At 39.6% G+C, this 27948-nt stretch overlaps 1 protein-coding gene across 1 annotated transcript in view; it reads right to left on the bottom strand.

The window, feature by feature from the left end:
- The window catches only part of LOC121940967 (transcription initiation factor TFIID subunit 4-like), a 103440-nt gene that overhangs the window by 73017 nt on the left and 2475 nt on the right, over positions 1-27948 (bottom strand). The window contains exons 2-7 of the mRNA XM_042483653.1: positions 25162-25322; positions 10488-10640; positions 9562-9684; positions 7864-7953; positions 6597-6806; positions 250-325 (exon numbers count right to left, since the gene is read on the bottom strand). Of these exons, the coding sequence (XP_042339587.1) occupies positions 250-325; positions 6597-6806; positions 7864-7953; positions 9562-9684; positions 10488-10640; positions 25162-25322 (813 nt within the window). The remainder of the gene's footprint in view (positions 1-249; positions 326-6596; positions 6807-7863; positions 7954-9561; positions 9685-10487; positions 10641-25161; positions 25323-27948) is intronic.

The following is a 27948-nucleotide window of genomic DNA, read 5'->3' as shown; positions in this document are numbered from 1 at the left end:
TCTGGTCGAACATGCAGCCTTCATGGGAGAATTAAAAACTGCAGGCCAGAAATGAAAGAAAAGTGTGGGTCTGAGAGGACGACTTCTTCACAGATGGAAACTCAAACCTAACAGAAATTTACGTAAAGTTTTTGTTTAATCTTTTATCCTTAACTAAATTTTAGTCTTAGTTAGTTTTATGAGAAAAAAATGAAATTAAAAAAAATGTCAGATACTATGAGTGAAGTCAGAAGATGCAGATGTTGGTACCTTGCGCTCTGACAGACTGTGTGATTACCACGGGCATCCGGACCTGGCCACCGACAGTGCCTGCTGTCTTGATACCCTGAGAGAAGAAAAAGAAAAGAAAAACAAATAGAAATTATACACTTTATTGTAGTATTTCAAAGAATGAACAGTTCCTAAGTGAGAGGGGAAATTAAGTATGAAACTGCATGCTGCTGAACCGCTTCTGCACTCCCCAAGAGGATTTGTTCGGGGGGAAAATATCAACTTTTGCTCCCTTGCAGACTTAGTTAGTTGCAAAAAATGATCCACAGTCAAACTGGCGGAGAGCCACTTGAGTTTTGTGTACTGATTTCTACTCTACTCTACTGTAAGATATTAAACATATCTGCAGAGGTAATGTCGGATGCATGCAGAATAGATGGAAGCATGATGAATTCTACAATGGCCACCCCTACGCACTGTACTGAGATCAATGTAAATGCTTAAGGAGGATGGATTTCTGTCACTGTACATGACCTACATTTGCTTGCATTTCCAGATAAGACAAAGGCAATAAGAAGTCAAGACCGCAGTGAAAAAGTAGTTTAGAAGAAGGAGAAGTAGTGGTGGTAGAAGAAGAAGGAGCGGGGGTGTGGGGGTGTGTGCTGGGCTATTAGAGTCACTTCCTTCCTTGGTAGCAGCCACAGGCCCAGCCTTGGGCTCAGCCATCCATTCCTACCAGTTTGCTTCTTGCTGCATATTTTTTAGCCTTGTTTTCCATTCCCTGACACATGCTATATTACTGTTCAAGCTACTGAAAAAAGACAGAGGCCATTTTTCCCAGAGATCCACTGCAGGGGCCTGTGAGAGTGGGAGGAAAGGGAGGGGGAAATACATTCAGCACAGGCAGAGATAGCTAGCACCTCTGGCCAGACGGCGACACAGTTAAGGGGGGGGCAGGTAGAAAGTTTGGGAATCAGAGGTTAAAAGGGAAGACACTGAAACTGAACTCACGGCTGGTATTTCATATCAAATTTCCACTTTTAAATTAATCTTAATTACTGTAAACAAATGCTATGCAGTTTGTTTTAAAAGAGTGCTAGAATTTTTCACATTCTAGTGGTTTTCTTAGTGCTAGTGTTTTCAAAAGGGCCAAAGCTTATCAGCGGCTGTTCGGTGGTGGAACTTCCTGAAGGCGACATAGGTAGTCACCAAGGTAGGTGGCCCACCTTTTCATTCGAGATTTTAAAAAATCAAACATATGGGAAATTGCAGCATGAAGAGCATTAGAGTAAAAAAAAAAAAAAAAAAGGTAAAGCCATCCAGACAAAATTTGCAAATGTAAACATACTGTAGTCTCTTATTTTTTGTTATTTATTACTATTGTTTGTTAGCTAAATTTTTTATTTGTGTTTGCTTCTATACTAATAATAATAATAATTGGTGGTGGTGGGGGTGGGGGCTGCCTCAGCGGCAAGTGTGCTAGGTCCAGCGCTGCTCATCTTAGTTGTTAGAACTGTATGTTCATTCTGTGTAAATCATAATCAGAAATATATTAATCCCTGCAGGGGAATTGGGTCACGTTGCAGCTACTTTTATATATAAGCATAGGAACATTTAAATTAAAATAGAAAAATAAGAAGTATGTAAACATATGTGCATTATGCTACAAAATATAAATAATGTAAAGCATGTCCTTGTGCTGTTTTTTGCACAAAATTCACAGAAAACCATAAAAATTGAATTCAAGACATGATATGTCTGCTAACTGTCTCTGCCATGACCTTGTTTAATCATACTAATTTTTCAAAACGTGTCAAGACCATGTGCATTTGACCTATGTAACTGGTAACATAGAACACGCTAGCACACATACAATGCAAACACTGCAGCTTAGCTACGGCTAATAATCAGCGGCTGCATTCATGTATTGTTGCGTATAAGTTTGCAGTTGTTATCTCTGCCAAAGAGGTTATGTTTTCAGGTCAGTTTGTTTTAGTGTTGTCAAAAATATTGATTTAAGGAAACATATCGATTGTAAATGTTTGAAACAGTTTCATTACTCATTTTCCGCAATATCAATACGGTGGTGTCAGCTGCCCTTTCTCGCTTGCTCTTATTGTTAATGTTTACTGTTTTCTGCTACTAAACGAGAAAGGAAAAGCTGGCATTGTCATATCTATATTTATCTTTATATAAAAATGTTAACTTGTATACCCTACATGTCAATTTTTCCCAATGGTATTAAAAAATGACACTGAATATTGATGTTTTTCAAGGTAATGCACCGAAGTTAGAAATTCCAGTATCTGAACAAAACTATGTCTTTTTAATCTGAAAGTTGCAATACTATAAGGACAGGGTTGAAAATATACCTGTTAATATACGTAAAACTCCACATGTATTAAGGCTATACATTTGTTCATCTATACACAATGTTGCAGTGAAGAATAACCTGCTATGCTATGATGTGGTCTATTTACAACTCCCTACTCATTCTTCACAGTTTTATGAACTCCATTCGCCAAATATATCATTTGCCCTGAGGACGTTTCAGGTCAAGCAGGTTTATTTGACTAGTGGTGTAATTCTTTATTCAATATATCTAATTTTATTAGGTCTATACTAAATGTGTTAAAGAAACACCATACTTCAGATATCTTGCAATAAAAACAAGCGGTAATAACATTAACCCCATATCACACCATGCTATCTCCAGTTACAGTATATATACCTTTGAGAATTAACATTTTGAAAATCGCTACGCATAATTGTACACTATTGTGTACTAGGTGTAATCAATGTAGACACCTTTAATAATTTAATGGCACATCCATAGCCTTTGACTTACAACTGCTACCCTTTACAAGACATTTATTATACTTACATTTCAGAATTTTCCATGTAAGAAATGTTAGCCATACTACTGTGATACGAGAGGATTTTTTAGCCTAATTCAACTAGCTGTCTGGTTTCAGACTGTTGATGTGCCAGGGGCGATCATTTACTAATGTTTTGTGTGATAGCTTATGTTGGTGTTTTATGCATGTGTGTGTGCGTGAGAGAGAGAGACAGAGATGGAGAGAGACCAGAGGCGTGTTCTGGACATAGACTGCGGCCGCCACATTGCTTTAAAATTGACCCGGGGCTGACCTAGTTACCTCGCTTCACCCTTCAACGGTTAACGGGTAGAGGGAGGGAGGGAGGGAGATGAGAAAGCGATGCGGGGGTAGATACAGTGAGAGAAACTGTTGGAAAGAGATGGAGAGAGAGCAGAGGATAGAAAAGAGGAAGAGAGAGAAAGCAGTGAGAGGGGAAAAAAACAGTGAGGAAAATGGCGAGAAGAGCGAGAGAGAAGGAAGGAGCACAGTAAGTGAAAGAAAAAGAGAGAAGAAAAATTGAAAAAAAAAAAAAAAAAAAGACAGAACCCTCTAGCTTGCCCATCCCTGCTTGGGCCAGACCAATCTGAGTCTGACCTCGCTTGACCCATCCGTAGATTGCCTCTCCTCCGTGTGAACACATCGCTTTCACCCTGCGTGTGTGCACATACACATATACGGTAATACGGTATACACACACACCTAGAGTTGAGTGAGGCTGCTGGTGTCGAGTGCTGGACCCTGCAGGTTACCTGGCCTTACTTCAGCTGTATAACCACACTATCACTGGATGAACTGCTTGGGTACTACGTGTCCAGTTGCCAGGGGAAAGGCTGAACAAAAGCTTCTTTAACTGGGTTGGAGCACACAATCATCCATGGTTGAAAGGTGTCGTCACTTTAATTTTCTCTTTCTGACCAATGTTTCACTTTCAGAGACAGTTTGCTGAGTAATATAAATACAGTGAAACTTAATTAACAAATGAAACAACCAAAGATCCAGACCTCTTCATCTTAAGCAATGGATAAGTGACAAACCTCCCTCAATCACGCAGTGGCACTGCGAAACTTGTACTGTCTTACCCTTAGAAAGATGTGTGGTTTAAGTGAAGGGGTTGATGGTCTATTTGAAAGAACCTGGTCACCTTTCTTAATGTATCTGCCTTTTTAAATTTAGATGGTGATTTTTTTTTTATTTTTTCCCTTTTATTCTCCCAGTTTTAATTATTGTCAAATTTTATTATTGCTGTTGTTATTATTATTATTTATTTCATTTTCTTGTCTGTTTGTTTTCAATAAAAGATGTTGAGGGCACCGTGCTGTTAAATTTAAAAAATAAATAAAAATCTATTTAAGAAAAAATTAACAAATGAAACAATAAATTAAATATATTAACTATAGTCATAGCTGCTATACAATACTGCATATAAAAAATATGTAAGACAGATGACGAGCCACTGATTACAGCAGGGTATTAATCAGTTATTCTAATCCGACACATAAGTTTGGGTGTTACGTTAAAATTCAAATCAGCTTTATTGGCATGAAGGCTTGTGACATTGTTGCCAAAGCAAAATAACAGATTAATAAATTATTATATCATCAATTTCTCTCCAGAATCGCAGACTGCACCTTTCAGAGTGTTTTAATATTAGATACAACTGATTTGTATCGTGCCCAGTTACTATTGCTCTGCCCTCCCCACTCAGCTCTCAAATAATAAACGCGGTTCAGTACCAGAGTACCGCTGCATCATCATCTACCTGACATTTTTTTATGCTGTCACTGGAAAAGAGCAGTAATTGCAAGATCCCAAGCCCTTATAATGGAGCCAATATCAAAAACCACCCTCTCATTTTTCTTCCTACTTTATCACCCATGACTGTTATAGGATGAGATCAGCGTGTGCTGTGCAGATTACAGAAGACACCTCGGCTCTGAGAAATGCCTTTGCATGTTTTGGTACACTGGGTTTTCTCATCGGATGTTAACTGTACACACGAACCGCACTCAAGGCCGCCTTTTCAAGTGGACTCAGAAATAGATCAACATACTATGCCCACTCATGGTACACAGTGTTCACTGTCCTCAAACTAACTGGACTTTGTGATTTAGTGTTTTTTGTTCCAGGCCCAGATCACTGATGTGGAAATCTCCTGAGTGGATTGCATTTTTCTCAGAATTCACCCTTATAAAGTGCAGCCTACCTAAAAGCCCAAATGTGTAAAACATCTATGTGATAACATCATTTTTTAAAATAATTGCAATGTTTTTTTTGGAGGGGGGTTGCATTGATGTGTGTCTCTAAGCTCATTCTCAGTGGCAGGGGGGATAGCGATGTGCCTCTCCAATACTGACAAGTCTGGGGGTCAACAAATCAAATCCTTGAAACTTCAACCAAGACAGCAGCCACTTTTCAAATATTGATATATTTTGAATTATAAAAGCTCAATAACTGAAGCACGTTTATCCAAAATAATTTTGAAAGTATCAAATCCAACTTCATATAGTAGCAACTAGAGTATTACCTATTTTTATCATAATTAACAGCAAGTCAGAAATGTCACTGGCCATCAACAAATAAATAAACATTACTGTATTTATGAATCACCTTGCATAAATGTGGTCACACACTATTAATCAGCTGTCAAGGTCTTGGCAAAACAATAACAAGCAATCATCAAGGTGCCTTTGAGCCAACTGACCACCATCTGTTCTGATCAGCGGCCAGGGGTACAACGTGGTCATAGAGAGTATCTACAAGACCTCAGGTTGATAACTTTAGTTAACTTTGCACGTTTTAATGTCCTAAGCCCATTACCTATTCTCGTAAACCTCTTCTCTCACACTCACACACACACACACACACACACACCACGACCCCAGCATATGTGCATCTATCACATTCTTGCACTTCTCTAACCAAACTTAGGACTGATTTTTAGACAAATCACCTTTTTTATTCTTATTTAAACGATGCAGGTAATTATGAACTACTACATAGGTCGTCCTGTGAAGAGGTAGGTTTTATTTAAGAATATGTAATATTTTTGCCAACAGGGTAGTGCAAGTATCAAGTAAAAAGACAGTATTAGGCTCAGTGGTATGTTAGATTTGCAAAATCAGAAATGTGGATGATCATGTAGAGGAGCTTTACTCATTTTGACTAAAGGAAGAATTTGATCAAACATTTGCGGCAATTATGACCACAGAAATGAAAAGAAAAATGAAGACTACTAAGACTATTTAGTGACTTTTAGGGTAGATATTTTAAGAGTTTTTAAGGACCTGCATATATATATATATATATATATATATATATACATATAGTGATTGAGTTTCCACGTGTCTATTTAATGTAACTATAATGTTAGTGATCCAATAGTTGAAGATTATTCTATTTTTGCGCAATCAGTGGAAGTCACTCTGGACCTCGATTTAATTGAAATACAGTCTGTAAATAACTGTGTCTGCACTGTAGTCTGTTCCATCTGGTCCGCTCCATACATACCATGCCAGCTGCATGTCCGAGTGTCCCAGCGGGCAGTGCACTGGCACCCGTAGTGATGCTGACGCTGTTAGGGTGGCGTATGCGGACAGCTGGCCCAGCTACGATGGCAGGAGGGGGGCCGCCGGGTGCTGGTTTGACTCCCTGCTGCGGAGGCTGGGTCAGGGACTGCTGACTATTCAGCAAAGACAGCCTCAGGGCCGGGAGGCTCTTCTGTTGACGGGCAGAGAGAGGCAAGAGTTTACAGTCAGAGAGTGACATAGACACTGATGAGAAAATACCACACACAGCTACACAAATAAATACTGCTGTGGTCACTGGCTAATTTAGCATGTTAGCAAATACATGGCAGCTAAAGAAACACCTGCTGAGACATGACAATACCTTGATTTTTTTACATAATCTTTCACATGGTTTTATACATCGTAAAACAAAAATTAGACTTGCAGTTAAATAGTTTTTTATGATAATGTATACGGCACACATGAAACACAGCCATTAGCCTTTTCTGATAAGCCGCTGTCACAGCCGACCTGAGGAGCTGATGTCGCTCCATTCCGACTATTTCAGGCAGATTTTTTGACGTAAGTGACCTAACATTGCATGACAACATGTGTTTGTGGCCGGGTTGGGCGGTCGGCCGCCTTGATGTGACGCTCATCACGGTTGGCTGGAGAAACCTGCTGGCTACTGGCAGGGGCGGCTGCGGGGGCCACTGTCACACACAGTCAGAAGTCAGGCCAGAGGGGTGTGTGTGTGTGTGTGTGTGTGAGTGTGTGTGTGTGTGTGTGTATCATTCTACTGTCAGGCTTGGCCATCACTGGCCTTGGTGCCAGGGAAAGGACTACTTTAGGGGGTCAGTTTAGGAAAATACATGAGAGTAGCAGCTTAAGGAGACACGTTAGGGGATGATTTCAGGGGCAGGTAAGGGAGCAGTTCAGGAAATGTTTTGTTATGGGTCAATTTAGGACTAAGGGGCCCTGCCAACTGTCAATATAAGGTCTTAAGGCCTACTTCATGAGACATATGTATATAGCAAGCTTAGGTTCAATTGTTATGTAGCCAGTTTAAAAGACCAATTCAGTAGACCGGTTTCAGGAGAAGTTTAGAAATCAGGCTTGAAGAAGTGTAGGGAAAGATCATTCAAAGCTGCCAGTTCAGAGAAATGGATTCAGGAGCAGTTTAGGGATCAAGGTCAAAGGAACCACTGCCTTATCACTCAGTGTAAAAGGCAGTTTAAAAAGTTGATAGAAAAAAGTTAAAACCACACCTTGAGAAAGGGCACCAGGTAAGGCTGCGGAGAGGACTTCAGCTCAGTCTGTAGCCGGCTGGTGAACTCCTCCGGTTCAATCTTGGCATCCTGTTTGGCGAAGGGTAAAGTATAGCCATCACTTTACAGGAGAACAAAGACAGTAAGTCAAGCGCACCATGGTGACACAACAAGATGACATCCCATCACCGGGACAGGTGATCAACCACTCAACTCTGTTCCTGGCACCTCAGGGTGCAGCTCATGAATTTGTAACTGTGTATAAGATGAGAATTCATGATAGAGCAAGGAGGGTTTCATGCTGCCATCTACAGGTTTAACGTTTTCAATACAACAATAAGTTTGAGTCAACTTTGACTCACCCCTTCATATATTTGAAGTCACAAACACAAGACAAGAGCAATACTTCTATGATGTCCATAAAAACATTTTCCAACTGTAGTGGAGATGACATTTCTTCATAAAAATGCATTTATTGTATTTTCCTTCAATGCTACAGTTGAATAATAATATAAGATTTAAATTAGTATAACATTTTTATAATTTGTAATATTTCTTAATAATTATTTCAGTATTTTACAAAATAGCTTGGTCTTTTAATGTCACATGGGAACCATGCCATCCAATAATTAGTGATTGATTATGCTATTTATAGGCCCAAAGTAGGCCTTTTTTTGTACGCTAGGGCTAAATGCACAATGACATATTTACTGCTGCTGCAAAACGTTGCAGATTGTACCCTGAGGATGGAGTGCATCAGTCAGGATCATGCAAATCTACTCTTAGAGAGAGACAAGGGCAAGCCTGTCCTAACGAGTGTATATAAAGATGGAGGACTCGTCTTCACGTCCTCTCACTGTACGAAAATGAAGACAAAATATCCCAGATAAAGGCCGCTGCAATCTTGCACTAGTGACGTCATTTAGTAGCAATCTCCGCTGTATAGAGCTCCGCTGTCTGACCGATCTTCATTGATCACGAGCATACCAGTTGACACACTAAGCTGTCAATCATGATGTTAAACTCCCTTTTCCCTTTTTAAACCAAACTCACCAAAAAATGACACTTGAACAAACACGGGGCAATAAGAACCAACTAAAATGACTGAAACCATCTTTGGGAAAAATCTATTGTACTTTGATTTTTTTTAGTTTGAACCATGTCCCAACCTCTAACATGGCAGGGGCAGGGTTAATGTCCTACAGCTGTCATGTCTTCCATCTGTAATGAACATTTTATGTCCTGTCCCCCGCCAGTGGTCAGCATCTCCCTTCTGTGTATGGAAATATTTTTTGGACCTAGGATTTGAGATAAAACCTTTTTTTTTTATTTTTATTATTATTTCCATAAGTTGTGTGTCCTTAGGCAGGTACATCTGAACAAGTTGTAACAAGTATTAGCAGAGGTACCTCCACTTCAAAACTACTAAAGTTTTTTTTTTTTGTCTTTGTGCTCCACCCTTTCTAGACTTTTGTTTGGGCATTCTTGACTTAGTTCACCCAACTTTTCCTTTCAATTTATGATGAGAACGGGATTTGTTATTATAAGAACAGAGGTGCAAACAATTCCGTCGATTAGAACTCGACATTTATTGAATGTAGACTTTTCTTAAGACCTTGTCAAAAACAGATTTAAGAAAAACATTGAATATATTTGTAAATACGGCCCAGTGTGTGTTTATTGGTTTTTGATGCTCACCAGCAGGTCCTGAACCAAAGCTTTGACGTTCTTGGAAGTCTCAGGTGACGGAGAGTTGTGAGACGCCAGCTTGATGAGTGTAGCCAGGAAATTCTTACACTTCTTCACATTCTCTTGCATTTCCTGTAGAAAGCAAGAAAACAATTACGAACCTTCTCTGCAAAAAAAACAAAACAAAAAAAAAAAAAACTGGCAGCACGAGCAACAAATTGTTCACCGTCTCAGAGACTTCAGGATCAAAGATCTTATTTCTAAAGAAATGATATTATATTATTAGTCTAGGATAAGTGCCAATTTGGATCAGAATTTGATGTTAAGAGAAAGGTGTTGGGTCAAATCCTGACCTGAGAGGAAGAAATCTTGTATTTGTGTTGCATTTATATTATTAACACTTATCAGAGATACTACAGAGTGAAATTACTTGCACTGATAAAGAAGATGACAAGCATCAGTCACAAATCGCAGCATATTGCACGCTGCCCAGTCGTCTCTGTAGCCAAATGAGACATGGCACCTGTCCACTCAAACTGCCAGAGGCTACAAACAGTAGCCTGAATATATGGAAAGTGTGTGTGTGATTCTGTATCTCTGTGTAAATTGTGTATATATGAGCCTGCATCTATGGCTGTGTTTGTAAATCCATATGTCTCTGAATGTGTGCATGCCTTCATGGTGGGTGTGAGCCTTTATGTCTGCGTCTGTATGTCCTTGGGTTGGTATATACTTGTGTGAATGTACGAGTGCGAACGTGTGTGGGCATGTGTGAGACTCTTGGTGCATGGCCAGCTGTGTGAGGCGGTGAGGCTGCGGGTCCGGGGCTGAGCTTGTGACACAGCCAGCCTGCTGGCAGCTGTGACAGTGCCTGCGCCCTTGAGGGTGGAGTGTGGGCGGTGGGGGGGAGGCAGGGCGGCAGAGAGAGAACGGACCTGGGACACGACAGGACCTCCGGGGTTCGCGGTGATGCCCGTCTGCGGAGGCTGCACTGGCTGGGAGGCAGCCTGGGCCTGGGCCTGGGGGGCCATAACCACAGGGGTCTGCTGCGGAGCCGTCACAGCCACGGCCGGTGCCACGGGGCCCTTCTGGAAGAGCAAGAAAGAGACAGAGAGATAAACAGGACGTGACGCCTCGCTCGCAGCAAGGCCACAGAGAACAGGAGGCAGGCGCCACAGCGCTCCTGTCACATCTGGTGTCCTGACTTCGGTGGACATCGCTTAACAGACAAGGAGGAGGAAGGGGGGGGGGGGTGACAAGCTAGAGGCTGGGAAAGACGGGAGGCCATCAAAGATTTCCTTAATACTCACCTACCTGATAAGGAAAGCCTCCTATCAACATTTTTCACTGGTAATTCCAAACATTAGCCACCTATTGTCTACTTTGGCATAATGATATGTGATGGGATGAATGACTAGAAAATATTGCAAATCCAAAACACAAATTTTGCTAAACAGATGAGGCGCCATCAGCAGTCTCTCACTCTAAAGCCCTCATCACCTCTTTCGAATCTCTCAGGGCCTGTTCACACTTGGCAATAAAATACATCTTATGTGGTGCAATCAGAAGTGGACAGCTCTAAATACAGGTGTGAATTCACCCAAAATGCATAGAGGACACATTAAGGTCTTATCACTTAAGCCACATATGAATGGGGGCAGGGACACATGTACACCCACCTATATGATGATGTTATGCAATGTTTATCGCAACACTTTTGTTTTCACTCTCTTTTTCCACAGGACAACGTTAAAGACCTAAGACTTTTATGCACACAATAGATATATTTCTTTTTTAAATTTTGGTCACAAATTTGCTGAACTTCGAGTTAGTGAGCACTTCTCATTTTCCAAGATAATCCATCCATCTGACAGATGTGACATATCAAGACAGGTGTACCTTGGGTTGGTCATAACAAAAAAGCCACTCTAAAATTTGCAGTTTGTCCGTTAATTTGGCAGTAAATCCAACCAGCCACACAATCGCAGACCACACATAACTACACCAGCTCAGAACCTCCACATCCAGCTTCTTCACCTGCAAGATTGTCTGAGACCAGCTGATGCAACAATTGGTTGCACAAACAATCATTTCTGCAGAAACTGTCTAAGGGAAGCTCATCTGCATGCCCGTCATTCTCACCAGGGTCTTGATCTGAAAGCGGTTCATTGTCGTAACCAACTTTTGCAGTTGTGAGGCCTGTTGGATGTACTGCCAAATTCAGGAAAATGACACTGGAGACTTCTTATGGTAATGAATTTAATATTTATTTCACAGGCAACAGCTCTGGTGGACATTCCTGCAGTCAGCATGCCAATGGCATGCTCCTTAAAAATGTTGTTGTTTGGTCAAACTCGCCATTTTAGAGTGTCCTTTTATTGTTACCATCCCAAGGCACACATGGGATGGTCCTTCCAAAAGGAAAAGTAAAAGTGCTCAAATTAACAAATTCACAACAAAAAGTTGAGAGAAATACTTCTGTTTGGGTGCATTAAAAAAGTCTTAGATGGGAATAATTGAAATTTTTGTTCAGTGTACATTAGCGGCACTGAATGCTGTCTAGTTAGAGCATGTATAATGACAAATATCCCAAACACATGGGGAAAAGTCTTCAATTCTGAAGCCTAGACAAGGCACCTAACATCCACAGCAATCCTCTGCTTGGAGCACAAATGCGTATTATACCACATGTTTTTTGTCAAAGATCACAGTTGCTCCTCAGATTCATTCAAATTTGAGCAAGGAAATCAAATCCATACTCCATCTCAGCTGCACCTAATATTTGGACTGGAAACACTAGGTCTCATCAGATCCTCCAGAGCCTCACTTCCTTAAAAATGGGCAAGTTAATCTTAAAATATTATCTCCACCAGTGCCAGTGTACAGCACAGCATGTTATGATAGCCAGTGCAGCCATACCCCACAGCTGTACTTGCTGCAGTCAGTGAAAATCAGTTATTTTTCCCATTTTTCCTCTGCAAACAAAGAATTGCTTCCAAGATTGTGTTTACATTACTGTATCTTTAAAAACTACATGATTGCATCCCACAGTAACTTTGAAAATACTCAGTAAAATTAAAAACCTTAAATACTGACTTGACAATGTCACAAATATTTGGGTTAATAAATATTTAAATGAAACAAAAACTTAAATATGATGAATTCTGATTGCACCTTTCACAAAGTGACATCCACAAGTTCACTTAAAGAGGTCTTGTCTATTTTAGCCCCATCCAGATCCTCCACCCTGGTTCCCAATCCATTGTGCAACCTTTGCTGCAACACTATGTCTTTGCATCACTCGTCAGAGATGCTGAGGGAAGAAAACATGAGGCAAAAGACTGAAAAACAGGCGAATAAGGAGGGTTATCTCACTGGGCGGAGTGCAGGACAGGAGGAGGAGGAAGAAGAGGAAGAGGAGGAGGTCTGGAGGGCAGGGCTGGAAGGAGTGGGAGAGGGAGACGGTACCATCTTGGCCGGGGTCAAAGGACACTGCCTGGTGGTCTGAGAGGTCACAGGAGACTGCAGGGAAGAAAGAGAGCGAGACAAAGAGGCAGATAGAGGAAAGAGGACGAAAAGGGAAACAGAGCATAAAGACATCAAAGGAAGTGGGTGAGGAAAGGGAGACAGGGGACACAAATGAATACAAGGCCCCTCAAAAGATTCAAAGAAAGAAAAACAGAAAAGGTGAGTGTGTGTCACTTTCAGAAGCAAAAGAAAGAGCGAGGAAGGAAGTGAATGGAGGGCAGAGAAAAGGCTGGGACAGAACAGCACAGGAAGAAAAGAGCAGTAGCGTGCCTCGCAGACAGATGAGGAAAGGTCATGACAGCAGGAAAGAATAAAGAAGGTGGCAGCATGTTGGCGGTGTTGAAGATTGAAACAGAAGAGCATGTGTGGTCAGGTTGCAGCAGGTCACTGCTGGGGTCTTACGGCAAGCAGGGAGGGACATGTGCATCCACAAAAGCAACAATACCTGTGACATTTACTCATAAGAGAATCTAATGTAGTGAAAATGTATGTCACTCTCTTTCCTGATGTAAGTGTAAAAAAATCTATGTAAATGATGTGACTTTTAGCACAATCCAACCAGCATTTAACCCTTTAAAATCTGAATCGACATCCATTTTCTTGTGCTGTGTTCAGTTGCCTTTCACAAGCAAATTCTGAAATGTGAGAAAATATATTTCTGTCAAAAACACAGCAAAAGAATAAAAGGCAAGTTAAAGATGATGAGAAAATTACCGAAAAGAAAGAGAGAGAATCATTCAATTTTCAACTTAAGAAAAATATCTACAAATGTTATTATAATTATATATTTGAAATCATGACACAGAAAAAAACATCTAATACCATTATTTTATCTTTTATTATAATTATTGTAGTTTAGCACTTTTTTCAGGTAATTTCCCTTTTTTTTAAAAAAAAAAAAACAGAATTCTTGCTTATTTTCAGGTAATTTTCTTGAACTTTTTGCTCATTTTTGGGTCATTTCTTGCGGAGTTGTTTGTTGCCTTCCTTACAAGTTTTTGACAAAAGTTAAGCCAGTTCGCTGAGGTTTCAAAGGGCTGAAGTCTATGAGAAATTTGGTGTTTTTTCCGGCAGAGAAAGCAGCAGCAGATGTCTGATTGGCTGTGGACACACTTCTTTTGGCTAAATGCTGCCTCTAACTCAGCCAAATAGTTGACAGATCAACTGCCATTGTCAGTGCATGATTTTAGCATAATTTAGCATGAAAGCATGATTCAATATCTATCTACAATTGACAGAAACTTTTAACTGATTCCTCTGGCAACAAATTCATCTTAAGTCTTAATTGGCTTAATTTCACTGCCCAAATTCAAGAGTAATTCACATTAACAGGAACATTGAGTAAAATTTAGGAGGGTTTAGTGGCAAACAGCGGTGAGGACAGCAGATTTCAACCGGCTGAAACTCAGAATTCTTTCAGTGTTCTTTGTTCTGGAGGTTTTAACTGGGAGCCGAATTATCCGCAGAGGACTTTTCCTCTCCAAGAGAACCAGGTGATTTTTTTTGTAGCTTTACAAAAAAAATCTGTCTTTCTCCTAAAATGTTTGGCGTGGTGGAGACAGGCCGCTAACCTAGCACCTGCTAATGTGTGCTCACTTTTTTTTCTCTGATAACTTATGAGCCAGACACTCAGGAGGTTTTTACCTGGAGCTGTGACCCTAGAGGTCTCTGCCTCTCTAAAATAGTACTCGTGTTTAAACTGGTAAAAACCTCAGGAGGAATAAAGCAGTTTCACGTTAAAAAATCTGGGTTTCCGACACTTGTTGCAGAGGGGCTGCTGACTACAGTGGGTGCAAAAACACAAATGACCCTATCTGAAGTCACTTTTTGGTTTGCCCATTCTGGTCTGCTGTACAAATATGGTGCAGCAACATGGCTTCTTCGTAGACGAGGAATCACTGGTTCCTGTTTAGATATAAACGGCTCATTCTAAGGTAACAAAAACACAACACGCTTCTTATTTTCAGGTGATTATACACTAAAGAAAACACACTTTCTGTATTATATTACATTTCTGATCCCCCTTGAATCCTACACACTGACCCTGGAATGCCTCACCATTTCCAAGCCCTACTGCGAAGCACAGAAATGAGATGATTAATTTGTAGAGGTTTGGGTTTCTTGGAACCCTTTATTTGTCCATTGAGGAATTAGCTTATCTAACTGGCATTTGTTTTAATGAAACCTGCAGACACCATACTAATTGGTATGACTAATGCAACTATTAAAGACATTTGCATAAGAAGCCTTTTACAAAGACCCAATTCCTCCTAGAAATATGCCGTTATTCCTGATGCTGTATAAGATGAGAGACCTGACTTGAATGTTAGAACAAAGGACAGAGTGAAGATAGGGCCCATCAGTTACAGCCAATTAACAGTTTCAACTCTAATCACTGTACTTAAAATTTAAACATTATAATCAAAGTGACATTCTCACACTTAATGGATGTTTTACTTTTTTCACAGGGGAATCTTTTTTTACTAGTGGCCACCAAATCAATCATAAAAGTGCTTAATCAAAGTTGCTGATGTATGAGTAAAGGAATCAATACAAAGACAGCACACTCAACCAAATGTTTAAATCTGAAATCCCCTGTCACAAGAAAGAACTAATTACTACAGTACACAGCGGCGTAAAAGCCGAGCAGTCAGTTTTGATGACACTGCCTCATTAGCAGTGGCACACCTCACATTAAGACATATGTCAGAGATAAAACCTCACAATCAGCACATACAGATGCATCAGCACATATCAATGATAGGTCAGGCTGCTTGTTGAGTGTTGCTTGTAAGTATTTGAACAGATCGAGTTTTTTGTATGGTTTTAGTGACACTTTCCTTTTAGCACAATAGATTTGAAACATTAACTGGGATGTCTAAGTTCTGACATTCGGCTTTTATTTGAGAGCGTCTGTATACATATTCTCCCAGTTTCTGACGACCAAAGTAGTCATACAATAGACTGTGCCGATATTTCTTGGGTAAGTGTGTTTCATTGCTAATTCATGCACAAAATGAGCAAGATGTCTAGTGTTGATTCTAGGTGTTATTTCTATAAACAGATACTGTATCTGCAAATGTATGCTGAAGCTTTAGCCAACATGACAAGATTTTGGTATCGGAGGTGTTCTGTTTTTTTTTGTTTCTAGTCTGTTGGGCCGAGGTGTAATCTCGGTACCCATATGTGATTGTCTGAGGACCATTTAGCTTTTGAGCAGATTTTTAAAATTTATTTGTATTCATATGCAGACATCTCTTTTTAAAGAGTAGCTGAAATGTTGCCTAGATCTGTCTCAAGTACTATTTCAAGTGTATATGATCAGAGCACTGATATCCACTGTCTACACCAGCAACCCCAAAATATTGGCTGGAGGCTAAATCATCCTCAAACAGATAGCCGATGAGTTCTAGAGGCGCGAATCATCAGAGGTCCAATGATATGATATTATCAAGATACCTAAGTCATGACACAATATTATTGCGATTTTCAACATTTTATGATATTCACAGAAAAAATTGTCAAAAAATATAAGTTAGGATAAGTTTTCAGTCTGTTCATTAATCACCTTTACTCCTGCAAAACGAGGACCGGTGGACTAAAAATCATCTTTTTTTCTAGTAGGCTACAGAAAGTTGAATTTGTATTTGCAATATAAATTTTTCATATAATATTTAAAAATCGATATGTGGTCTTCATGAATTGATACAATATTGCCACACAAATAAAATATATATCGCAACACTGTATTCCCCCCCCCTACCCCTCATGGGTTCTAAGTTTGTTCTTAGTGTGATATTTGTATTAGGAGTTTGACATTGTCTGCTATCTCTTGTGCCAAAATGTGCATTATTAGGTCTAAAAATCTGAATAAATCAGACCCATGGAGTATAAACAAAGTACAGCACATGCCACGTGTGGATGGACACACTGAATATCCCAGCAGTGAACTGGAACAGTATACTCAAACATAACGTATGAATTAAAAGTTGTTTGCAAATGTTTGATAAGGTCACAGTACAGTGAAGAAGGGAATGTTTTTCTGTATAAAGAAAGACCCTGCATACAATAATCACAAAAAACATCAAAATTGGAAAGAAAAACTTCTTTAAGACTCATAAAGGTGGATGATGACATTGGTCATAACTCAGGTTCGTTAATTAGCATAAGAACGGCACAAGAACAAATGTGATGCCTTGGGAGTGAGTGCCAAGTCCTGCAAAACTACGGCGATGCCCGGTGGCTCATCACACACACAAACACTAGCAGAGACAAACACACAGACTCTCATACACACTTCCTGGCTGCTATCCTGTCTATGGGCCAAGACAACCCAAGAGGGCCTCTGCCCCAACCCCTGGCACACAGCCTTCCATTCACAGGCCGGCCAAATCATTCACACACACATACACACTTTACAAGCACTGACACACAAGACAGCAGAGAGGAGAGAACAAAACACACACACACACACACACACACACATTCAAGCACATGATAAACTGCACTTGTCTTGTACACAAATAAAAACACACAAACAGACACACAAACCGTGCCAAGGACAGAGGGAAAGAGGCAAAGAACGTAGAGGAGAAGAAGTAGGATAAGAAAGAGGAGGAGGGAGTTTCCCCTCCACTAAAAGTTTTGTAGGCTCCAAAAGAATGTTGTACCGAGGAGTTCGGTGGGGGTGTATAAGGGATGAGGGGATGGGGGTGATGGGGAGGGTGGTAAGAGCCACGGGGTGCATCCCACCGCCAGCTATGCCTCTCTCTTACTCTCTCTCGCACACACAGACAGACACACACAAACACACTCGAGAACCAAAGCCTTGTTAGCTTTTTAAAATAATCAGGCAGTTGGATGATGAATGATTTAACAGGTATGGAAGGAAGGAAGCTCAGGATGCCTTCCGTTTCTCCCCTCAGGGTCATGGGAAGAGTGACAGGCCGACAGAGGGGTTGAGCTCTGGGAATAAACACCATTCCCTTTCATTTCCCCGCTACTGCTTTTCCTGTCGAGATGGCAACGCCGCGGCCCGCTAATTTGTCATCAGCGTGACTGTGAGAGGCAATGACAATCTGCGACTCTCTTTCGTGAGGGGGTTCACATCAGGGTGGATCCAGGTACGAGCAGAGAGGCAGGAAGGGGCCGCCGTTGTGTAACCTATACGGACTTCAGTCTGTGAGGCCAGTGGGCTACTGGGAAGCCTGGAGGATGAGTGACTATGGGCTGTATGAGAGTGATTTTGGCATCTACACACCTGATGTATCAGCACCAAGTTTTTTACACTACCAAAGTACGAGGGTGGAAAACTTAATTTCAATTTTGGAATGTGTTACAGCTGTAGTGTAGCAGTGCTGTCTGAGAATGTATAACTACCCACTATATATCGCAGTGTGAGTTACTGCTGCTGTATGATGGGTATTCCAAACACCAGTATGGCATACCAGGTTCGTACGAACAGGGGCCAGTCAAATTCAAGGACTTTCAAGCACATTTCCAAGCACTCATTTTGATTTTCTCCACAACAATCTGTTGCAAGAAAATTTTGCAAATTCTTTTTTAAAATTGTTATTATGCTGCTTATTATGCAGCTGACTGCCGGAACATCCCTCGGAATTAATAAAGTATTTATCTATCTATCTATCTATCTATCTATTTGTAAATGAAGCAAATATGCTGCCACGACCTAAAATCAACTCATTATTAATTAACTGTTGCTATGGCACTGCTCCGGTGTTTGTAAGTGTTTTGCAGGCTGCCGAGACATCCTGGTGCTGACTATTTACTGGTTTATGCCAACTGATTGACGCTCATATGACATTAGCAAATAACTGCAACCACAGCTGTTGTGTGCTTCCTAATTTAAAACATGTATCTAATACAATTCATGAAATAACTCATCATTCTGTTCTTCTCTCAATAATAGTACTTTTTCAAGGACCAACCCGAAAAATGTATGATTTTCAAGGTATTCCAGGACTTACATTTCTGAGTGTCAAAGTCAAGTACTTCAAGCACCTCAAGCACCTTGTATGAACCCTGGCCGACCTGCACTTCTCCAATGCACTCTGCTCTATAATAAGAATGTGTTTGTCACTGTAGGCTGTATTTCCTGAACATTAATTGCATAAGCTGATACAACTGATGACACATTGATTTCAATCTTTGTTTCCTTTTTGCATTCAGAGATACTGTTTATAACACTCATAATATCAAAAAAGATGAACACATCCCTGACTGTAACCCAGAGTACAAAATGTTAAGAGGAGCAGGAAACACTTTAACTCCTGAGTGAAAGCAGAGGTAGAAAGAAAGAGGAAAGTTTCACCAGACCTAAAAAGACAATGAAATGCCGCCCTCTAGTGTCAGCCTTTTGTCCTCGCAGTTAATGATCTGATGAAAAGGTGGCAAAGATCTTCAGAGGGCCTCTTTACTGCAGCCTTGTGAGTCCAGATCAAAGAGTGTATTTAATTCTTAACTTTTGAGATACAACTGAGCACTTAACCTTGAAATGAAAAACAGGCTTCTCTCTAAAGTGTTTTTTTTTTGCCATGCATAATCTGTCTGAATGACTATCGCCAAAGAAGTAACAACCAGGAGTTGTTTAAAAGCCTCTTCTATTCCATTACTTACAGTATTATAATAAAAACTGTGAATTGTTTTCCTGGTTCCTGAGCTGTGCTTCAATAAATTGTAAAGCATGTGTTCAGTTGTCAGCAAACTAAATGTAACCACTTACAGTACAAGATAAATGTGTTTTCAATACAGATCACATGATCACAGGAAAGTATCTAAAAGTCTATAGAGGTGAAATGCTAACTTTTCCTCCTAGTTCACTGTTGACATTCTAAAAACTTAACCCAGGTTAAAGTTGAGTTTTGTGCACTTTTTCTCTAAGAACTTCAGCTGACATTCGAGCTAAAACATTTAATTGATTAACCAATTAGTCAACTGAACTACACACGTGGACAAAATTGTTGGTACCCTTCGGTTAATGAAAGAAAAACTCACAATGGTCACAGAAATAACTTGAATCTGACAAAAGTAATAATAAATAAAAATTCTATGAAATTTAACCAATGAAAGTCAGACATTGCTTTTCAACCATGCTTCAACAGAATTATTTTAAAAAATAAACTCATGAAACAGGCTTGGACAAAAATGATGGTACCCCTAGAAAAGACTGAAAATAATGTGACCAAAGGGACATGTTAATCCAAGGTGTGTCCACTAATTAGCATCACAGGTGTCTACAATCTTGTAATCAGTCAGTGGGCCTATATATAGGGCTACAGGTAGTCACTGTGCTGTTTGGTGACATGGTGTGTACCACATTCAACATGGACCAGAGGAAGCAAAGGAAAGAGTTGTCTCAGGAGATTAGAAAGAAAATTATAGACAAGCATGTTAAAGGTAAAGGCTATAAGACCATCTCCAAGCAGCTTGATGTTCCTGTGACTACAGTTGCACATATTATTCAGAAATTTAAGATCCATGGGACTGTAGCCAACCTCCCTGGACGTGGCCGCAGGAGGAAAATTGATGACAAATCAAAGAGACAGATAATAAGAATGGTAACAAAAGAGCCCAGAAAAACTTCTAAAGAGATTAAAGGTGAACTTCAAGTTTAAGGAACATCAGTGTCAGATCGCACCATCCGTCGCTGTTTGAGCCAAAGTGGACTTAATGGGAGACGACCAAGGAGGACACCATTGTTGAAAACAAATCATAAAAACTGGAATTTGCCAAACTACATGTTGACAAGCCACAAAGCTTCTGGGAGAATGTCCTATGGACAGATGAGACAAAAATGGAACTTTTTGCCAAGACACATCAGCTCTATGTTCACAGACGCAAAAATGAAGCATATCAAGAAAAGAACACTGTCCCTACTGTGAAACATGGAGGAGGCTCTGTTATGTTCTGGGGCTGCTTTGCTGCATCTGGCAAAGGGTGTCTTGAATCTGTGCAGGGTACAATGAAATCTCAAGACTATCAAGGGATTCTAGAGAGAAATGTGCTGGCCAGTGTCAGAAAGCTCGGTCTCAGTCGCAGGTCATGGGTCTTGCAACAGGACAATGACCCAAAACACGCAGCTAAAAACACCCAAGAATGGCTAAGAGGAAAACATTGGACTATTCTAAAGAGGCCTTCTATGAGCCCTGACCTAAATCCTATTGAGCATCTTTGGAAGGAGCTGAAACATGCCGTCTGGAAAAGGCACCCTTCAAACCTAAGACAACTGGAGCAGTTTGCTCATGAGGAGTGGACCAAAACACCTGCTGAGAGGTGCAGAAGTCTCATTGACAGTTACAGGAATCGTTTGATTGCAGTGATTGCCTCAAAAGGTTGTGCAACAAAATATTAAGTTAAGGGTACCATCATTTTTGTCCAAGCCTGTTTCATGAGTTTATTTTTTAAAATAATTCTGTTGAAGCATGGTTGAAAAGCAATGTCTGACCTTCACTGGTTAAATTTCATAGAATTTTTATTTATTATTAATTTTGCCAGATTCAAGTTATTTCTGTGACCATTGTGAGTTTTTCTTTCATTAACCAAAGGGTACCAACAATTTTGTCCACGTGTGTACCTGAAGCAATTGACTTACCACATTTGAATATTTTCTGTTTTCATTTCTCGCCTCCTGTGATAGAGAGCGAAATATCAGCATGTATTATGCCTCAGTATTTGGGTTTTGGACTCTTGATCGGACAATCTAGACGTTTGAAAGGGTCAGTCGGGCTTTGGAAAATCGAAATCTTTTTCTGGTATTTAACTCATTTATTTATTTTTTATTTTTCACAAAGATTTGTGTTTATTAACAGATGCTGACATTATAGTGCAATTACAGTTCCAAAAGTATATTATTAGAAAATATTATTTAAAAAGGAAAAGGAAAAGTACAAAACTTTTTCTGACATTTTATACCAAGCATTATTCAATTTATCAAGAAAATAATCTGCAGATCAATTGATAATGAAAATAATCATCTGTTGAAGACTGACATTAGCTCAACTGTCTCACCGAGGTGAACAGAACAACAGCGTTGAATTCCAATTTACAATATAGCAAACAGAATTAAAGGCCCATTGTGTAGGATTCAGGGGGCTATTTTGGCAGAAATGAAATCTAAGAAAATGAGTTTATTTATAATCACCAAAAAATAAGAATTGTGTGGTTTCTTTGCCTTAGAAACTCCTAGTAGTCTACGAAGATCACCATGTGATCCCTAGGACAGAAAAACCAAGCCTAGGACAGAAAAACCAAACATTGGGTCTAGATAAGCCCCATTAGCATTTTTAGCCACCGTAACTAGAAGTCCCTCCAAGATGAGAGAGTTGAGAAGATTTTTCAATGTAATACCGCTTTATTCAGTGTTTTTACCAGTTTAATCGTCGGATATGTTTGTGTTGGAGAGGAAAAGACCTCTATGGACTTTTCAGCTCCCCGTCAAAACATCCATTACGTCTGGATCTTCAGTTATCAGAGAAAAAAGGTGAGCACACGAGCACATGCTAGGGTAGCACCCCATCTCCGACATGCTAAATAGCGCCAACGCTGATTTGTAACTTGAAACAGCCTTTATCTGTGTTTTTACCAGTTTAAATCACCTGTTTTTGAGAGGAAGAGACCTCTAAAGATAATTAAGTTCTCGGTAAAAACCTCCTGGATCAGAAATAAGGTGAGCACTCATTTGCAGGTGCTGGCAAAGCGGGCCATCCGTGACATGTCGAACAAGTTAGAAGAGACATGGATTTGCAATGTAAAACTGCTTTATTCAGTGGTTTTTACAGTTTTGATGGATTTATCCATTTGTTTTGGAGAGGAGGAGATCACCGTGGATAATTCAGCTCCCGGTAAAAACTTCCTGAACAATGAACACTAAAGAAATTGTAATCGGGAGAAGTTTCTGCTGGTTGCAATCTGCAATCCTCACCACCGATTGCCACAAAACGTTCTAAATGCCTTGCAGTTAAAATTGATTTTTAAGTCAAAGAAGTCTCTTATTTTAATTCATTTTTATACTATAACATGCCAATGTGAGTTTGCAAACCTGATGTGTGAGTGTCATACACTCTGAGGTGAATAAGAAAGATAAGAGTTAGTTTCTTCTAATCAGAAGAAATATTTATCTGCCATTTCAGCTGTCAGCCCACTTGATTCACAGAGAAACTGTGAGAGACAAACCATCTCATGTCTTTATTAAAGCCAATTAAGTTCCAAAGGTGTGGACCCAGCAGCGCAAGCTCAGGTTTCTGCATGAATGATGTATCCACAGGTGATAATAAGCAAATTCCAATTAATGATTCAGTGGCTCGTTAAATTTTGATGAGAGGACCCCATGGAGTCATTAAGGAGCCTTGAGACATTAATTCACCAATTAATCTTAGTTTAATCTATACGTAAAATAATCAAGAATATTCATTCCTTCTAATTACACGGTTTAACATATTAATCACACCCCAATTAGGGCGTCGAGCTAAGCTGTTCACTTAATGAGCTGCTGCCTAACCTATATCAACTTTATGAACCCGCACGTAATTAGATCAAAGTTTCTTCTATTTAATCAGTCGAATTCGTTTTGACAAAGGTCACCAGTTGTGCCATTAACACTGACAGAGAGACTGTAAGATAAAAGATAAAGTAAGATAAAAATAATAAGACCAGGGAGCTGGTGCTTGCCATGCCTTAACTAAAATTGAACATAAAATGAAGAATAATCATCCGATTGCCTTTAATTTATTTATTTTATTCTACTTTAATAATCCAAGTATAGAAAACTATCTTTTGGTTTAAGCTCATCCTAATAATATGAAAGGCAGCCGTTCTGTAGCAACTTAAAGTTCTTAGGTTTGTGCCTTAGTTGAGGGCAATGAAAGAAGTTTACTTATCAAATAGTGAAGAACAGAAGTTCACACTCAGTGTATGTTAGGCAGTGTTTTCCTTTTTTCAGGACCAGGGGCTGTCCATAGTCTGACACTATCTGTGGGATCAAACTTTTCAGTTGTCCTGGATGATAACTCTTTCATTTTCAAACATTAAATACGATGTGCCAAAGAGAATTGGTTTTCAGCTAATTCCATATATGGCATCACTATATCTAGTGAAAACCATTTATTTTAAAAATGTGAGATTTTCCTGCATGAAGAAAAACTGCCCTGTTTTCAGACTTCTGAATATGCATTTTCACAATGGGTTTTTAAATATGCCAAGTAATATATATAGGGATGTCCTGATATACTTTTTTGGCCCAATCTCAAATGTGATATTGATCTGACAGTCAATTTACCATGCAGTCCTTTAACTTTACTATAACAGTACTTTATTTACCTTTATACTTTACTCTATTTAGCATTATAACAGCAATCTAGTAAACTTTATTATTAAACAAACAACAAACATTTTGTATTTTAGTGGTTAACAGTAGTTTAGAGGAAATTTCAAAATATCAAGATATATATCCTGTATCGCGATATAGCCTAAAAATGATGAGATTATTTTAAAGCCATATCGCCCACCCATATAGGCAATATATGAAATTGTAAAATAATTGCTAATTTGGGGTGTTTCTCTTTGGCTAATTAGTCACACAAGCCTCATTCACAAATGTTTCAGTGTTGCAACATCTCTAATAACAGTCAGTAAAAGGATAACAGTTGATATGGATGGCAGCCCTCCTCCTCTACTACTACTTACTCTCTTGTTATTGTAATTTTATTAACAGGCACTGAACACAGGAAAATCACCCAGTTAAGATTAAATCTCTGCACAGGAATGTTTCATGAGCAAAGCCCATTGTGTGTGACGTACATGTGGACAGACAAATCAGATGGTCCATTATCTGTTCCCCGACTGGAAACAAAAGTGAAACAAACCATGCATGCCGTGTGTCCTGATAAATGCCTTAACCATGTCGCCATGTGTATTTATACACTCAGCTCCTTAACCTGTCTCACTTCTCCTTTTCTTGTTCTTGTCTGGCTGCAAAGAAGCAACATGGTGCAGTAATACTGTGCGCTGTGGGCATAATAATGAAAGTCTATAGGTGGCAGCTACCATGTGGATTCTGAGTCTCACCTGAGGAGTTGTTACTCTGAAGGATGCTCCTGTTGTGGGAGTGGCAGGTCGTGGAGAGATGTTGTTCTGGGCCTGAGCCTGAGCTTGAGCCTGAGCCTGAGCCAAAGCCTGCTGAGGAACCATCACTAGCTGTCCCAACTCAGTGCGTACCAACACCATCCCTGGAGAGTCACAAGGAACAGTCATTAGAATAACACCTAAACATTACAGTCACTAAACAGTTTTTAACTAGCTAAATAATATTACATGTAGATGTCAAGTTTGTGGATGCCTCGTGCACAGATAACCAAATATCATCCCAAAGGAGGTTTTGATTCTAAAATTCTGGCAGGTTATAGCGATTAAAAATAAACACTCTTCACAAGCAGCCGGTGAAAATGCAACATTTAACCTGCCAATTAGAGTCTCATTACAAAATGGTATATGCAGACTTCTCACATTTTTTCATGGACAAGATTTCAAAAGGTTTCTATGGCTGAATGAAGAACCGTACATGCAGGTAAACAAAGTGTTGTCACACACTGACGCATATTAGAGCTACATGACATCAGCAGCTTCAGAAAATAAATTTGCTGTTATGTTACATTGTGTGGGAGGTTATCCACGGAAAATCACTGTATCAATGTCATCACACACAAAAAAATCTGTGACTTCTCCAAAACCTTCAATGATTTTTTTCCAAGATCCATGCCTTTTCCAGCTTTTCCATGACCGTGGGGACCATGTAAATTTGAAGAGTTTTTTGAATGGCAAAGCAACTTCAACACAACTTTAAGAAAAAAATGTAAATAAAGGTCTGGCAAATGGGAACATCTGATTGCCACACTAAATGTCAACAAATACACTTATACACTTATACAATGGACGCTGAATATGTTTCTGATTGGGTGAAGGGTGTCTGTAACAGGAAACCGCAAGTAGTCCCATTCAAAAGCTTAAACACTGTTTGAAATGGGTGCAAAAGGAATATTAAACTGAAGTTAACCTTTGCAAAAGTACTTTGTCAAAACGTGGGCATCCTAATACAGAAAATAGTATCTGTTATTTTCATATATCAGGACAATCCACTGTGTATTGTTATTTACTTCATTGCACTACAATGCTGCTTACAGTGTAACTTCCTCAAATCAGACATTCCAAGAAAAGATCAAGACCTTCCTGGGTATCAGACCAATGCACACATGATGGTCTGAGGATTAGGAACTGAGCTGAAGCTGTGATCATGAGCTACAGTAATTACACGGACTCTTTGCTCTCTCTAAAAGGCTACGATAGCAGTTAGTGTAATGCCACGCTTGTGGAGCAGCCCGTGTCAGGTCAGGATCAAATGTTTTATTACACATTTGTTTATATTTGCAGAATTAGCATATAGCAAAAACGCCATGAGGTCAATACAGAGGTTGATCTCATAGTCCGATCATTGTCTTGGCTATCTGGTTGAGCCATTATTCCTGAGGTGAGATGACTCAGAGCAGCTGGGGAGCACACGAACCCTCCTGACCACAGTTGTTACCTGCCGTTCTTAGTCAGTGACAGAATAATTACTTCATAGAGGTTGGCTACCTGGAGAATGTGGGAAACATACACTTATGCCAGTTTTTTTGGGCTACTATAAATGTTTACAGTTTATGTTAATTAGATGATTAAGCAGGGCTTTTAATACATTTTATAATCTTTGAACATTGTAGATTCTCCCAGAAATAGGAAAATATTTACGCTTACAAATATGTGTTTCCCAACAACAAGAGACTCTAACGTGTTTTTTTATAAAAACAGGAAGCACCACTTGCCCATCTGAGTTGCCAAAAAAGTTTCCCTGTGCATCCCGAACTTTACTTAAAGTTACCAAATAACACAAAACCTGAGGGAAACAGATCTCTACTTTTTAAGCTGTTTTTTTCTTTAATTTTATTCATAAAGTTAAACCCACTTAAAAGTATGGGTCATTGTTCTACGCCAATTCTCAGAAAGACATCCCGCCACACTGTCATCTTCAATCACCTGATGGGATTCTGAGCCCTTACATGGACTCTCTTTTGCACTGTATGCTAGCTCCAGCACATATTTTATTGTCTTAATGTACTATTGGTGGACCTTTCAAGGTGTTGATGTGTTTGCACTGACACCGAGACACATTCCACCACTTTTTTTCTTTTTTTCACCTAGAAAAAGACATCTTTATAAATATTATTCTTGGAAATGCAATTAGGTAAGATATACATGTTGGAAACATTGGTTAAAGTCATAAGAGTACTTGCCATTCACCACTGTACAAAAATTTAAATGCAACACTTTTGTTTTTGCTCCCACTTTTCGCAAATTGAATTAATCTAAGACTTTTTTTATGCACTCATGCTGATGCAACAGTTGGTTTGCACAACTGAAGAATTTCTGCAAAAACCCTCAGAAATTGTCTCAGGGAAGCTCATTTGCATGCACATCATCCTCATCAGGGTCTTGACCTGAAAGAAGTTCCAGCCAATTTGTGCAGTTGTAAGGCCAGTTGGATAAACTACCAAATTCAGGGAAATGACATTAGAGACGTCTTGTGATAATGAAATGAACTGCCACTGGCACGCTCCCTCAAAACCTGAGACATCTGTGGCATTGTGTTGTGTGATCAAACTGAACATTTTTAGAGTGTTCTTTTATTGGGAATTTGCAAAGTTTGAGAGAAATACATCTATTGAGTGCATGAACAAAGTTTTAGATCTTTAATTGCCAACTGTGAAAAATGGGAACAGAAACAAGTGTTCAGTTGATTTTTTTTTCAGTGTATGTTGCAGA

This window comes from Plectropomus leopardus, chromosome 1, assembly GCF_008729295.1.
Source record: "Plectropomus leopardus isolate mb chromosome 1, YSFRI_Pleo_2.0, whole genome shotgun sequence".
NCBI lineage: Eukaryota > Metazoa > Chordata > Actinopteri > Perciformes > Serranidae > Plectropomus > Plectropomus leopardus.
This window is presented reverse-complemented; position numbering and strand designations above follow the sequence as displayed.